The sequence below is a fragment of the Brassica napus genome, chromosome A9 (assembly GCF_020379485.1).
Source record: "Brassica napus cultivar Da-Ae chromosome A9, Da-Ae, whole genome shotgun sequence".
NCBI lineage: Eukaryota > Viridiplantae > Streptophyta > Magnoliopsida > Brassicales > Brassicaceae > Brassica > Brassica napus.
The window spans coordinates 18,090,629-18,105,120 of record NC_063442.1 but is presented as its reverse complement, the minus strand read 5'-3'; the positions used below and the strand labels follow the sequence as shown (position 1 = coordinate 18,105,120).

At 35.7% G+C, this 14,492-nt stretch overlaps 2 protein-coding genes and 1 long non-coding RNA gene across 3 annotated transcripts; 2 read left to right on the top strand and 1 right to left on the bottom strand.

Moving 5' to 3' along the window:
• The first annotated feature begins 716 nt into the window (after positions 1 to 716).
• LOC111200054 (glycerophosphodiester phosphodiesterase GDPDL4-like) lies at positions 717 to 2,456 on the top strand. The gene is made up of 4 exons (XM_022690732.2): positions 717 to 986; positions 1,097 to 1,390; positions 1,466 to 1,581; positions 1,671 to 2,456. The coding sequence occupies exons 1-4, from the start codon at positions 842 to 844 to the stop codon at positions 1,899 to 1,901; spliced, it is 786 nt and encodes a 261-aa protein (XP_022546453.2). The 5' UTR covers positions 717 to 841; the 3' UTR covers positions 1,902 to 2,456.
• Positions 2,457 to 4,081: 1,625 nt separating this feature from the next.
• On the bottom strand, positions 4,082 to 7,067 carry LOC125578339. The gene is made up of 3 exons (XR_007316424.1): positions 5,520 to 7,067; positions 4,592 to 5,200; positions 4,082 to 4,503 (listed from the first exon to the last, which is right to left on the bottom strand). It is a non-coding gene; the product is annotated as an uncharacterized LOC125578339 (long non-coding RNA).
• Positions 7,068 to 7,408: 341 nt separating this feature from the next.
• LOC106422350 (CASP-like protein 4A4) lies at positions 7,409 to 10,748 on the top strand. Its single transcript, XM_013863147.3, has 3 exons — positions 7,409 to 8,392; positions 9,030 to 9,165; positions 9,298 to 10,748. Exons 1-3 carry the CDS (start codon positions 8,076 to 8,078, stop codon positions 9,487 to 9,489), a joined length of 645 nt encoding a protein of 214 aa, XP_013718601.1. The 5' UTR covers positions 7,409 to 8,075; the 3' UTR covers positions 9,490 to 10,748.
• The last annotated feature ends 3,744 nt before the right edge of the window (positions 10,749 to 14,492 follow it).

Genomic DNA, 14,492 nt, shown 5'->3' with positions numbered 1-14,492 from the left:
GTCCATACACCACTAAAACAATGTCAATAAAAATTTGTCAAGTCTTATTTTGTTTATGAAAAAGTAAAAACAAATTAAAATTAATTGCCCAAGAAAGGAAAAAAAAAACATGACACTGATAACACAATTAGCAAACCCCTAAACATTGTTAGCAAAATTGTAAACCTTAAGGTGCAAACCCTAAACTCTGTGAACTTTAAATCCCAAACTCTAAACTCTAAATTTTAAGGGGTGAACCCTAGGGTTTAAGGTATATAATTTAGGGTTTACGGTTTAGCAAACGGTATTTAACAACATTATTTTTTTTCTTTTTTGACAATTAATATTATTTTTATTAATTTTTCAAAAATAGAAAATAACTTAACAAATTTTTATTAATTATTGTTTTAATAGTGAATGCACATGTTCATACATTTTTATTCTAAGAAGTGAGCAGTTTTAAAAGTTTTTTATGAATAGTATGTGCGGTCTGATAAAAATGAAAGTGAATTTAAAAAAAAAAATCAGGATACAGAGAGATGGAGAGGGAGAGATGGAGAGGGAGAGCTAGATGTGATATATATGAGAGCTACGTAGGATAGGGGTTTTGTAGCATAGGAAAGTCATATTTGGACAATTTATGTTATAGGGTTACTTTCAGGATATAAGGAAAGTGACCGATCACCTAAATAATCTTTCTATCGTCAATTGCCCTTCAATTAATCAACGATCATAAAACTCACAAGAAGATCCCACAAACCCCATAAAAGCTCTCTGCTCTCTCTCTCTCTCGTCTCACTCTTCTCACACCGGGAAGAACAAAGTTGGTGAAGTCTCCGGCAGGGATAACTCAGCTTCACCGATGATCACATGCATGCAAGATAATCCATCGATGTTTAGACTTCGAGCTTCCAAGTTTCTACTACTCTCTGTTCTCATCTTGAGCCAGTTTCTATCTACTCAACTCCTTGCTCAAAGATCTAAATCTCCATGGCAGACACTCACTGGTACGTAAACCCCTTTATCTCTTCATCTCCTTCACTTTCTCAAAACAGAACCAAACGAAGTGAAAGTGGCTTTACTTGTCTCCCTTGTTGATTTTTTTTGGTTTGGGTAGGAGAGGCTCCTCTTGTCATTGCACGTGGTGGGTTTTCTGGGTTGTTTCCAGATTCAAGCGTAACTGCTTACAGTTTTGTGTCGGCTACAAGTGTTCCCGATGCTGTTTTGTGGTGTGATGTGCAACTTACAAAGGATGGAGTTGGGATTTGCTTCCCTGATGTGACCATGTACAAAGATTCTAACGTCCAAGATGCTTACCCTAAACGGAAAAACTCTTACCTTCTTAACGGAGTCCCTACTCAGGACTGGTTCACCATTGACTTCACCTCCAAGGATCTCAAAAGCGTGTTCTGTAAGTTTGGTGCATTGAAGGAACAGAATCTTCTTTGTATTTATTCTTACAAATCTATTTTTCAAACTGTGGCAGTGATCCGAGGGATATTATCACGTTCACCCGCATTCGATGACAACAGAAACGTTATTTCAACAGTTGAGAACATAGCTACGCAGTTCAAACCTGCGGGGTTTTGGCTAAATGTTCAGGTAATTTTTATTACAGTATGCTTCTTGTTGTAATGAAATATATATCTCAGATCACTCTAACACAGGCTACTTTTTTTTTTCTAACTCAGCACGACGCGTTCTATGCGCAACACAATCTAAGCATGAGCGGATTTCTGCTATCAGTTTCCAAAACTGTGACCATCGACTACCTCTCTTCCCCTGAATTGAAGTTCTTCCGGGACATCGGTAGCCGGTTTGGTAAAACCGGGCCAAAGTTTGTGTTCAGGTTCCTTGAGAAAGATGACGTTGAGGTGTTCTTGGTTGAATTCAAGACGTTTGCTTCAGGCGTTCTTGGTTGACTTCAAGACGTTTGCTTCAGGCGTTCTTGGTTGACTTCAAGAAACAGAGCCCATACGAGACAGTATACCAAGTGAAAGAAACACTCGACTACATCTTCGACTCTGCGATCGAAGACATTAAGAAGTTGGCTGTTGTTGTCAGCAGACTATCGGTCTACTCGGTCAGCGCTAGCTTCTTCATCACCGGACAGACTAATCTAGTGGAGAAGCTGCACAAGTTTAGCCTGTCCGGTGAGGAAGAAGCTAGCGCTGACCGAGTAGACCGATAGTCTACTGACAACAACAGCGTCAGCCAACTTCTTAATGTCTTCGATCGCAGAGTCGAAGATGTCGCCGAGTGTTTCTTCCACTTGGTATACTGTCTCGTATGGGCTCTGTTTCTTGAAGTCAACCAAGATCAGCCTCCGTGTTTTTAAATGCAAGGAGGGAGTAGCTTAGATACTCAAATCACTCATATCTATTCTTGTTGGAACTATTTTTGAGCATTATGAAAAATGTATTCATATGCTAAAAATATAGTTAGTGTGAATGAGAAATGGAAGTTCATAGTGGGTTGATTATAAATTTTAAAATGACATTTGTAAAAATGTCTCACATTGAAAATACAAGGAGAAAATCCTTTATATTTAAAATGGAGAAATCACAACAAAGCTCAAAGCTTTAATATACTTAGTACTAGTGGTATTCCGGCGCGTAATATGTTTTATTTTTAATGAATTTTAAATTAATTTTATGATTTTAGTAAATAAAATATTTTAAAATATTTGAAGATGCAAATATGTTGAAAGAGAATGATAATTTTTCTGATCCATTTGATAGTTGTTGCCGATCCTATTATATTATTTTGTTTTGAAGTTGGTTAGGTCAAAGAGAAATATCATGAGTAGTTTTCACTGAGCGATTCAATAAAAATAGAATAAATAGTTGATAATCGCAATAAAGTTAATATACTTGAACTTTAAACATAAAGTAAAGTTGATGTTCAAAAAGAAAAAAAATGTAGGGCTGGAAAAATAAACTGAACTCGAAAATCTGAACCGAATCCGATCCGATAAAAATGAATCCGAACTAATATGAACCCGACATAAATACTAATGGATATTCTTTTATGATATTTTGGGTTATGGGTTTTATCCGAACTGAACTCAAACTTAAATGGATATCTGATAGAACCCGAAATATTTAAAATCCCAAAATGAACTTATACTAAACAGTCCAAACATGATTTCAATTCCTAATATGTATCCAAAATACACTATGGTATTATTGTACATCTAAACATTTACAATTTACTTTTGTCTCATTATGTGTTTATCCACATCAATTGTTCTTAATTTGTTTCAGTGATGATTTAATACAAGTATTATATATGATTTCTAATAGTGTATGTTGAATAGTTTAACTATTTCTTTATTTGGTTCATTACAATTTCAGATTCAGCATTTCTTTGGGAGTTCATATTGTAAGGTGCCATTTTTATTTTTATTTGATATTTAGCTTAGATTATGACTGGGGATTACTTATCAAAACATCAAGAAGAAAAATAAGCAGAATTGTTTATAAAAATCACATAAAAGTTCTATGAAAATTTGTAATCGAAGAAAATGAAAATCATGAACCTGCTATATAAATAATAAAAAAAATAAAACTGTTGGTTACATTAATACACAGAAGTTGCAAAATATTATATGTGTTTGCTTGTGGTAAACATTCCTGTTTAGTATTTAATTGTAGTAATAATTTTGTAAGTTTCATGTTTTTATATGTTCGAGGGCCTTTTAATTTTTTTTGCCCCAAGGTCTATCAAATGTTGCAGCCGGCCATGTACTTGACTTTGCTTTATGTTGTTGTATTCGGATTCAAGGGATAGTAATTTTTAACTTTTTCGAGCTTGTTTTTTGGTTTAGTCATATAATGAATGAATACCAGTTTCTTATTTAAGTCCTACATCTCCGTACTATATAATAGCAATTATTTCATTATAGGTCTAAAACGGGAACTTAGTTAATCAATTAATCTAAATTAATTATAAAGTTTATTTGGTTTCTTCGATCGAATATAAGTGCTATGTGTTCTACCTAAGTATTTGACTTGTGTGAATGTGCGGCGTGTCTTTTTGTGGAGATTAAAAATATTGTTGGCCTCTAGATGGTTAACTGTATCCACCTGTTGTCAACTTGGGTTGCAAGTGAGGTCGAGTTCATATATAACAAATTAAAAGTACATGCAGACAACTATCAAACTCTGAGTTTACTTTCAAATGAATTGACCCAACAGGAAACATAGTGAGCAAGCCACCAAATCACAATGTTAAAAAAAACCAGCAACGAAAAGATTCAAGGAAACAATGAAACTCTAAACTTATTCCAAGAAGATAAAATCATGTAGACTTGGCCACTCGCTAGCTAGAAAGCTTAGAAGTACGTGGCTTTTTCCTCTATCCCCCTGCAACTTTGCTTCTTCACAAGTTGCATTTCATTTGTATCTCCACAAGCAGCGAATCCAGCGATTGATGCAGGGGGAACTTTTTTCACAGTTTTGTAAGGCTTAGTAGTCACTTCTCCTGCTCCAGGCATGTCATCTTGTGCATTGTTATCACCTCCTACAAAAGAACAAAACAAAGAAAAGGGTAAGAAACAGAAACAATAAACAATAAACACGGAATAGCTTCAACTATTGGTTAAACTTACATCTTTAATTAGCAAAGTTTAGAATTGGTGGACGCTGGTTCCGGTCAAATATCCTCAAAATGGTGAAGAATTTATGATTTGAGGAAACAGAAAACTTGAGCACATGTCTGAGCTGATGTCTGAACTGATGCTAACTCTACTCTCTGTGATCTTTGGAGGTTTATTTGCCCACCTCACAGGTTCCTAAACGCCACATCAAAAACACATTTCTACATATATAAGGAGTCTGCCATAGGACAGACCATATTTACCCTTTGCTACAAACAACATACAGAAACAGAAAAGCTTTAATCTTTACTGCAAGAAGAAAGCTGTTAAAAACAATGCTTACGCACGCGACGCAATTATAATTTAACAAACACATCAAACCGAATCCAGAATCAGATAAGAGAGTTAAGAAAAAGGACCTCGCAAGACGAGTGTAGGGAAGCTGCTTAGACAACTCTTGTCATTTCTCAACAGTAGCTGCCTCCTGGATATACTGCCTGTTCTTCTCCAGAAACTATTTGTAGTAAGTAGTGCCGTGTTTGGACACAAACTTTGATGCTTCACAGGCCTTTGACTTCATCTGTAGCAACTTCGATGCCATCTCTCAAAACTGCCTGTTTCCTGAGCCAAAAGACGTTAGGATATTAGATGTTAAATCCAATTCCATTATAAAATGCCATCAAACGGGTTAAGCTTTAGAAAGACAGGAGGAACCAAAAAGCATCATTGGAACCGTGACCACCAATTCAATGTGACAAAAAAAAAAAAAACCAAAATCATGGAAAGTTTAGATCTTTTCCAATATAGCCCGACCGTATGAACATTGCATTATTCGCTCGTAAGCTCATACGAAAGTGCAGATCTAATCGGTCAAATTCCCCAAAAGGGTAAAATGTAATTGTAATTGCTTAGAGAGTTAGTATGAGACAATGGATCTTACGTTTAAGAGCGACATATCGAGGCTCATCAGTTCCCGGCCTTTGTTGATGTTTCTCGCCTTCCAAAACCTCAACAAACGGACCTCGGCGGTGTTGCCGTGTTGGAGCATCGCCCGACTCTCACATCAGCAAGGAGCATGTAAGAAGTGGTCATATCCTTGCTATGAAAATATTTGCTTTTGGAAATAGTTTGAATTGAACTCAACATCGAAGAAAGAAGAGACATTTATAAGTGAAACTTCAACCAGTTACTGGGAAAACGAAAAGGTATATTGATTGACTCATGTGGGCATAATGGATTAATTAAGAAAAACTCAGAGTAAAGAGATGATTTAAGGAGCGGGGAGACGTTACAGAGTTTGGAATCGACGCTTTCAGTTGGTGAATCACATCGTTGCGGCCACACGTGAAAGAGGAAGACGACGAGCAACCATAATTCCGTTCGGCTCTGTAAACGGGCTAAATTTTGGGCCTTACCTATTAATTTAAATAAAAACCCGCCCAGCCCACAAACAATCATTTCCGGAACAAACAGAAGGAAAATTGTAGAGAGTGTAAAACGATAACACGTGTCGGCAAATGCCCCACCCTCTTTGAGGACGTGGCTTAATGAGGAGAGAGCATATCCTGTTTTATTGTATAAGATATTGTGAAGAGAAGATATCCGTATCGAACCTAAGGCTTTGAACTTCGGATTTGGTAAATTGACCAGTTGATCAAATGGTTAATCTTTTGATTTAAGTTATTTTTTTTAATTGTTGACAAGTTAAAATAACAAAATAAAAAAAAATCTCCTACAATTATGATGGTGATGTGATTTAATGGTATCTAGTGGAAAGTCATTTGATTTTGTAACCTAAAACATTTATGCACAAATTCACAATCAAAATAATTATTATGATAGTAATCAGTCTCCATGTTTATGGTTGTTAGGGCTGCGAGTTCGGTTTCATCGGTTACTGCGGTTCGGGTATTACGGTTCTACAGTTATTTCGGAATCAGAAGTAGCTACCGGATTAAACCGAACAAAACTACGGTTCGGTTCGGAACCGGTTATTTCGGTTCGTAAATCTTGTTGCCGAACTTCCACAACCAAAATCAATACCAACATCCCGAAATCAAAATCCACACCAAAATTTTGTTAAGTACCTCAAATCCATACGAGTTAGGTTGTTAACTTTGCAAACAAACAAAAAGAAGAAGACGAAGCACAAAAAAAAAAGCGGAGTAGGAGATTGAATTAGAAATTTGATGTGTTGATAGAACTAGAGAAGAAGATGAAGCAACAGAAGAATACAAAGCACGAGATGAGGTGGATAAGGAGATGGGAAGAGATAGGGCGAAGAAGAAGACTGCGTGAGAATAGAAGGGGTAATGAAAATTAGGTTTACACAGGTGAACAAATGTGTTTTTTTTAAGTTCGGTTAACCGGTCATTTTATTAAACCGAACCGAAATAACCGAGAACCAAATGCATTTAAATTTGCCGATCGGTTTTGTATCTTTAACTTAATTCAAACCAAAATACTTAGATGTCGGTTCGGTTTATAATCCCAGGCCACGTTAGAAAACGTATGGATTATGGGCTATATAAGAAAGCCATAATCATCTCATTTCATACATAACAATACCAAAAGAAAAATCATATCCTCTTACGTTGAATAGTTATGTTAGTATTTTTTTTTTTTTGAGTCTGAAAATACAACACAAAATTAGGTTCGATAGATTATGTTTTCCGGTGATGGTAAACAGAAACAATGTTACAGTTGTATCCTGAAAATCTAAGACCGTCACACTACAGAACATTTAAAAATTTAAAAAAAAAGATTAATCATCTAGACTCTGCAGTTCTTCTTTATTCTTATATTTCAGTATTGTAATTTTAATTTATATTCTTATCATTTTTTACAAATATCAGTTATCCTATAGCCGTAAAATAAGGTTCCTACAATTCTAATCCTTATCGGCCATTATCCGATTGGATATTCTGAAATGTTCCCAACGTCCTATTATCTAGTATCTACTTTAGACCACAAATAAACATGTCTATCCAAATTACAAATTGATTCATATGCTCATGTAGCACAGCACTACTTAAAGCAAATGAGATAATAATACTCTAGAAACGGCGAAAGCTACTACCTGACGTTGAACAAGACCCATAAACAACTTCTCCGAAACAACCCCATTTCTATATTCTTCTACTGTCTTTATAAAGTCTTTTTCGTTCTTACAAGTATCAGATGTCTGACTGAATGTAAACCATAGTTTAAATTCTCGGTAGACTTTATTCTGCAAGAGAAACAAAGTCATCAACGAGAAAATATAAATAATAAGAAATATTGGTCAAACAAGTTAATTACAACCATTCGTATTATAAGATTTTATCATGGAAGAAGAAAAATAATGAGCGTTCTAACAAACTTTCGCTGAAACTTCATGTAAATCTTTAACTTAAAATCAACTAATCCCATCAATATTTAATATATATTTCAAAGGAAGAGAAAACATACAAATTAATCAATTTCTCTTCAATTATTATTGTGACACTCAAAGTTGATGAAAGAACATAAAGATCACGTAGTGGTGTCGATCACCTACGGACCATCGTCGGAGGGTTCAGTAACGGCGTCGCCAATCTCTCATCAGGCCCCGTCAGTTCCGACGCCGTCTTCATTGGCATACTCCGTAACGCCATCAGCATCGAGGTTCAGCTCACGGCGAGCGTCGGCTCATGTTTCCGGTTTGGTTCTCCGGTTTATAACTTTAGTTCTATGTTTTGTCGCTGCTCTTTCATTGGCAGTGAATGTTCATCGGCCTTCACAGAGACATCGGTCTCAGAGCTCCTCGAGTTTCGCTTCATATCCTGAACTATTGTAAGAACCTCATATTCTTTTCAATATTTATTACTAATATTTTATATAGTATGATGTTTTGTATTTTACTTCCATGTAAGTTTCCAGACTTTTATCTATTAAAAAAAATTATATTATATTTATTAACTGTTATTTCACATTCAGTACTACTAATTAACTGGCAATTTTATTTATTATTTTTAGTATATGCGTTGAATAGTTTAAATATATATGAAGTGAATGCAAATTGATTGTTAGTATCTATAAGTATATGAAGCTAAATATTATCCGATAATATGTTATAAATGTTTTTGGTACATAACATGTAATAAACTTTGACGAGTCGGATAATTTGGATGTATGACATGAAAATGGTTTAAAGATAGACTAATTGCAGTAAATAAAAATAACCATACCTTAGCCTATTTGCAAAAGATGACGATGGCATTTTATAAGCTATACTTGTCTAGTTTATCACTGTATTTTTTTATTAAAAACATGATTTTTGGTATACTTTTAATAAAAAAATTATATAATCTTTTTGGTTTTAAAATATTATTACATATTTTACACTTCTCTGCGTGATTTTGTTTTGTACCTAATTTATAAAGTAGTAAAAAGTTGTAATAAAAGAAACAATATATATATATATATATAGGTATTGCTTTGGCGTAGCAGTGACAGGACTCGTGTATACATCTCTACAAACATTCAAAGGAGTATGTGATATTACTCACAGAGGAATTCTAATATCTGAGCCTCTCTCGGATTACATCAGTTTCATTCTTGATCAGGTACTCTTTTCAGTATTATTGGCTAGTTAGATCCATATATAATGCTACATATAAAAGAATTGTATGTATATAGAGACTCAATAGTAAACACTTTAAAAATTGGGATAATTTTTTTTTGTGAAACTTAATCAGGTTATATGTTATCTACTAGTATCATCTTCTTCCTTGGCAATTGCGTGGATCCAACATGCAAACAGCGATTCGGTCAAAACACTTAGAAATAACTCCATTGTTTCAGCTTCCATGGCCTTCTCTGCTTTTTTGGTTTTGGCACTCTCGAGCCTCTTGTCTGGGTATAAGCTTTGCAAGAGATTTATGTGGTAATTAAGTCTTGTAAAGGATGTTTATATTCAAAATACTGTTTAATCTAAATAAGTAACATAATGACCAATTATTGCAATATTTACGTGTTAATTTGCACATGCATGACCATTTTAATTTGTCTTCCTCGTACTTTTGTCAAAATTGTCACTAATTGGTAAAGGGTCCTTTAATATGCACAAAAGGGGGTTTTCATAGTGTGGCAAAATCCAAGGCAGCTTCAGCAACTCTTATCTAACAATTGATACCAAGAGCATGTGTATTTGAGTCACCAACAACATCTATCAACATACCCACCCTAAGTCGATCATCATACCAGGACAAAGTCGAAAAATATTACATTATATACTTGAAAACTGTAATAGATTAGTAAACTGCAAACCCCCCTACTTATATCATGTTTATATGTCCAAAAAAATGTGCTTGAACAACATAGTAGTGTACCTACGAAACTCTCATTAGTGAACGGGAAGAAGAGAAAGAACACAAAATTTAGCTATGAACATATGTTTTTAACAAATCACACATTCTACAGATCCCCAAAGTCTGCCCATCATTCTTCAATGTACAAAGCACACTCCAGACCCAAAAAAAGAAGCATCCAAAAGCAGTTAAATCGATCCTCCGCTGTCTACGAGGCATAATGAAAAGGTGTATATATTTTGGCAATGGAAAACTTGAGTTAAAATTTTTTAACTTAAAATGATTACACAAAGCAGATTGCGCTGTTGATAAAGATTCAAAGAAATCAACTTTAGTATTTGTGACTAACGTTGCAGGGAGAACTCTTTCCTGTCAATCAAAGTTACAAAATTGTGTTAGTCTTATCCACAACTGAAGTAGAGTACATCACAGCTACCAAAGCATGAAAAATGTTATGGAAGAACTTCTTGCTCGAGTTAGGAGTAAAGCAAGACAAGTATATTATGCTATGTGATAATTAGAGCCTTTCACTTAGCAAATGACTCAAACTTGCACTCTCGCTCAAAGCACATAGATATCTGAAATCGTTGAATCTGAAGAGTTCTTGAAGATAAGCTCTTATGTCTCAACAATTAATCTATACAATGACGAAAACTGGTCTAACATTATGACAAAGTAGTACCCACCAAGAAGTTTGAAGATTGTTGTCGAGGCACCAGAATGGTGAGAGTTTTGGGCTAAGTCGGGAAAAGGGAGATTTGTTGAAGAATCCCTCATTAGCCCAACAACAAATATATGCATAATCAAGTCTTAATCTAAAAGTCCAAGAAGAAAAAAATATCTAGATAATCTTGTGAATAAGGATGAGAAAGTATTTTTGAACAAAAAAAAAAAAAAAAAAAAGGATGAGAAAGTATTCTACAACTAGCTTATAGTTGCTTTTCACTAGTAAAAATAGGGGTGTTTGTAACTCTTGTAATCATCAATCAAAAACAAAAAAAAAAATGGAAAAAGAAAAAGAAAAATTCATTAAGAAAGAGTTCTAATTTGTTAATGAGAGTCTCTCCGAATACAAAGTTTTTGTAGAGAATATATTCTAATATATGAAAAGTATCTTAAACATTAGTTGTCTACTTCTCATCTTAGGTGCACAAATAAATATTATTAGGTAGATTTCCCACAATGACTTGGAGACGAGTTTTGGGAGAACCAATATTTATCAATTCTATGTTCAAGGGTTAAGAGAGGGTCACTTAATTGACATTGTGAACATCTTGACTCACCTTTAGCCTTTAATCTTTCTAGTTTCATTTTTGTTTAGCTGGTGTGTTTTTAGTATTCGACTGGTGTTTCATTTATTATTTATCTGCTATATCTTGCTTAACATGAATAGACATTCTATATGAATCCAAAAATCTGAACTAAAATTGGTTTAATTGTCCAAAAATATTTGATCCCAATCCTGGCCAAAATTTTAAGATATATATATATATATATATATATATAAGTGTTTAGATGGATTTAAATCTCTAAAATCTAAAAAATTGGATCCAATGAAAACAGACAAGAATTCGAGCCAAATATTGAACGTCCATGTTTGATTAGTGAAAAAGTTTAGTTGAATGCGGTATTTATTATTCACTTGGACGTGTCAGTTCTGCATTTCCACATGTCAAGGTCAAACAAACTCATATCGAATGAATATAGAGGGATGTAATCATTTCATTCTAAAAATAGAATAAAAAGTTAACATCCCTATATTCTCTTTTTTTTTTGTTCTTTATCAACATTTTAATTTTATTAAGAAAGCCAAGAGATTACATATTGTTGTGCATTATGTCTAGCATTCTTGGCTAATACATTAACACTACTGATTAAAGATCGGTTGGCAATATCACCCAACACGATCGCACACGGTCACAATTCACCCAACACGATCAGTAGGGTCGGGATATCTGTAACAACCTGTCCCGTGAACCCTAGATTTCACAGCGCTGCAGCGCACCGATCCTAACCCCTCACCGTGGGAGGAACTGTCTCCACATCTACCGGTAGGTTATTGATGCGCTTGGCCTTACTCGAACCCAAGACCTCACCCTTTAACAATTTTCCACAAGACAAGTTGTCACCAATTGATCTACAGGTCAATTGGTGCAGCTTGTCCTGTGAGAATGCTGTTAAAGGGTGAGGTCATGGGTTCGAGGTCTACCAAGAACCTAATTATGGAGTTAGTGAGAACTCATAATAGAGGGGTTGGAGTCGGTGCGTTGCAGCGCTGTGAGCCTGGAACCCACAGGACAGGTAGTTCCCACGGGGCGGGTTGTCACAAAAAAAAGTCGACTTTTTTTGTGACAACCTGTCCCGTGGACCCCAGATTTCATAGCGCTGCAGCGCACCGACCCTAACCCTTCACTGTGGGAGGAACTGCCTCCACATCCACCGGTAGGTTATTGATGTACTTGGCGTTACTCGAACCCAAGACCTCACCCTTTAACAACATTCCCACAGGACAAGCTGTCACTTTTGTGACAACCCGCCCTGTGGGAACTACCTGCCCCGTGGGCCCCAGACTCACAGCGCTGCAGCGCACCGACCCCAACCCCTCCATTATGAGTTCTCTCTAACTCCATAATTAGATTGTTGGTGAGCCTCGAACCCAGAACCTCACCCTTTAACAGCATTTCCAGAGGACAAGCTGTCACCAATTGATATGCAGGTCAATTGGTGACAGCTTGTCTTGCGGGAATACTGTTAAAGGGTGAGGTCCTGGATTCGAGGCTCACCAACAACGTAATTATAGAGTTAGAGAGAGCTCATAATGGAGGGATTGGGGTTGGTGCGCTGCAGCGCTGTGAGCCTGGGGCCCACGGGACAGGTAGTTCCCACGGGGTGGGTTGTCACAAAAAAAGTCAATTGGTGACAGCTTGTCCTGTGGGAATGCTGTTAAAGGATGAGGTCATGGGTTCGAGGCCCACCAACAAACTAATTATGGAGTTAGTGAAAACTCATAATAGAGGGGTTGGGGTCGGTGCGCTGCAGCGCTGTGAGCCTGGGGCCCACAGGACAGGTAGTTCCCACGGGGCGGGTTGTCACAATATCCCCGGCGCGCATATGAACCAACTCAACAAAAAAGGAAATGATGCCCGGGGAGGCATCTGAGAATGGCTCGTGTCTTTTTGGGGATGTGATTGGGAAAAAAGCCATTGGGACGAAGCCTGCTTGACCAACGGGAGAAGCCAACTTCGTCTCCGTTGGGTTTTCCAACGAAACAAAGCATTATCATTCGGAAAGCCGTTGTTCGCTCCCGCCAAGTGTTGAACAGAGCTAGCTACGATAAAACATGTTCTTCCAAGATTCCTTTGCATTTTTCGTGGACGAACTACTGGTTATGGCCTTTACTTGATAGGACTCCTTTCCCATCTGTCTTGACCGGGAAAAAGGGATTAAAAACCTTGCTAACTTTGTTCACAACTCTCCCCATCTCTTAGATGTGCTCCAGTTTTTCAAGTCAAAGTTCTACTCCAACTACTACTTTTTCTACTGCAGCTAATTAAATGAACATTGTACGAGGGTATTTATACAAACAGTCAAAATTGATATCAAACCAGTCATTAACCAGGAGAAGCCAATTCCGCTCCTCCAACTTTGCTGAAGAAGCTAGTCCAGTCAAAACCACACGTGCAGGTTTTCATGCATGTAGTTCGTCTGTGATAACTTCTTCGAATTTGCATGAATTAGTAGTCCGATCACTAAGTGGGGATGCTCCCTCCAGCATGAGCGAACATTTTCTCCACCATAATGGGGGTATTAATAATTTTTCTTTCTGGCTTCTGAATTCAAAAATGGAATTATAGAATTATCTCTTAAAATTGTGCGGACCTTTTATACACTATCTCCCTGTGGCTTTTTTGTCTAATACAATTACGAATAAATCAAACTAAACTCTGTAATAGAGTTATTATATTTTAGAATAAAATATAGAAGAAAAATATTGTTTGATTAGAGATGTTCTTAATTTGAAGCCTAAATCCATTTCAAAAATTACTTTCGATGCCTAATATAAATGCCCCAAATTAAATTAAATAACTATTTCAACTAAATTAAGCAACAACAAGTCGGTTCAACATTTCAACTAAAAAGTAAAAACATATATAAATGGTTAGAAACAAAATTAAATGTTAGCTGCTAGAACTAAAAGTGTTTGTATTTTTATCAATATTACATTCTAGTATTTATTCATACATTATTTTCCGTAACTAGAAGTTAAATAAAAGGTTGCCAAAAAAAGGTTAAATGTTTGTGGTGATAATTACAAGAAAATTCGCTATCAATATGTTGCCGTACCAATTTTTGGCAAATATTTATTTTCTCTTTCTAAAGTTTGAACTTGAAGTTTGAACCTATAATCATATTTTTAGTCATTCACATGGATCAAAATTTTCCGATTTAGTTCACAGAATCAGAATAAGTTTGTATAAGGTAATGACAAAAAAAATCACATCTTTATACAAAACACCATACTAGTGCTAAATCTCAGGTTTTATTTATTTATTCAATAAAATTTATTCGAATTTATATAGAAT

What these genes read in the sequence shown, in the direction of transcription:
- LOC106422350 (XM_013863147.3), top strand. Translation starts at nt 8,076, where the DNA reads ATGAAAGAACATAAAGATCACGTAGTGGTGTCGATCACCTACGGACCA. An exon ending in GCTTCATATCCTGAACTATT is followed by an intron (nt 8,393 to 9,029) that starts GTAAGAACCTCA and finishes ATATATATATAG; the next exon opens with GTATTGCTTTGGCGTAGCAG. An exon ending in TCAGTTTCATTCTTGATCAG is followed by an intron (nt 9,166 to 9,297) that starts GTACTCTTTTCA and finishes AAACTTAATCAG; the next exon opens with GTTATATGTTATCTACTAGT.
- LOC111200054 (XM_022690732.2), top strand. Translation starts at nt 842, where the DNA reads ATGATCACATGCATGCAAGATAATCCATCGATGTTTAGACTTCGAGCT. An exon ending in GGATCTCAAAAGCGTGTTCT is followed by an intron (nt 1,391 to 1,465) that starts GTAAGTTTGGTG and finishes AAACTGTGGCAG; the next exon opens with TGATCCGAGGGATATTATCA. An exon ending in GGTTTTGGCTAAATGTTCAG is followed by an intron (nt 1,582 to 1,670) that starts GTAATTTTTATT and finishes TTTCTAACTCAG; the next exon opens with CACGACGCGTTCTATGCGCA.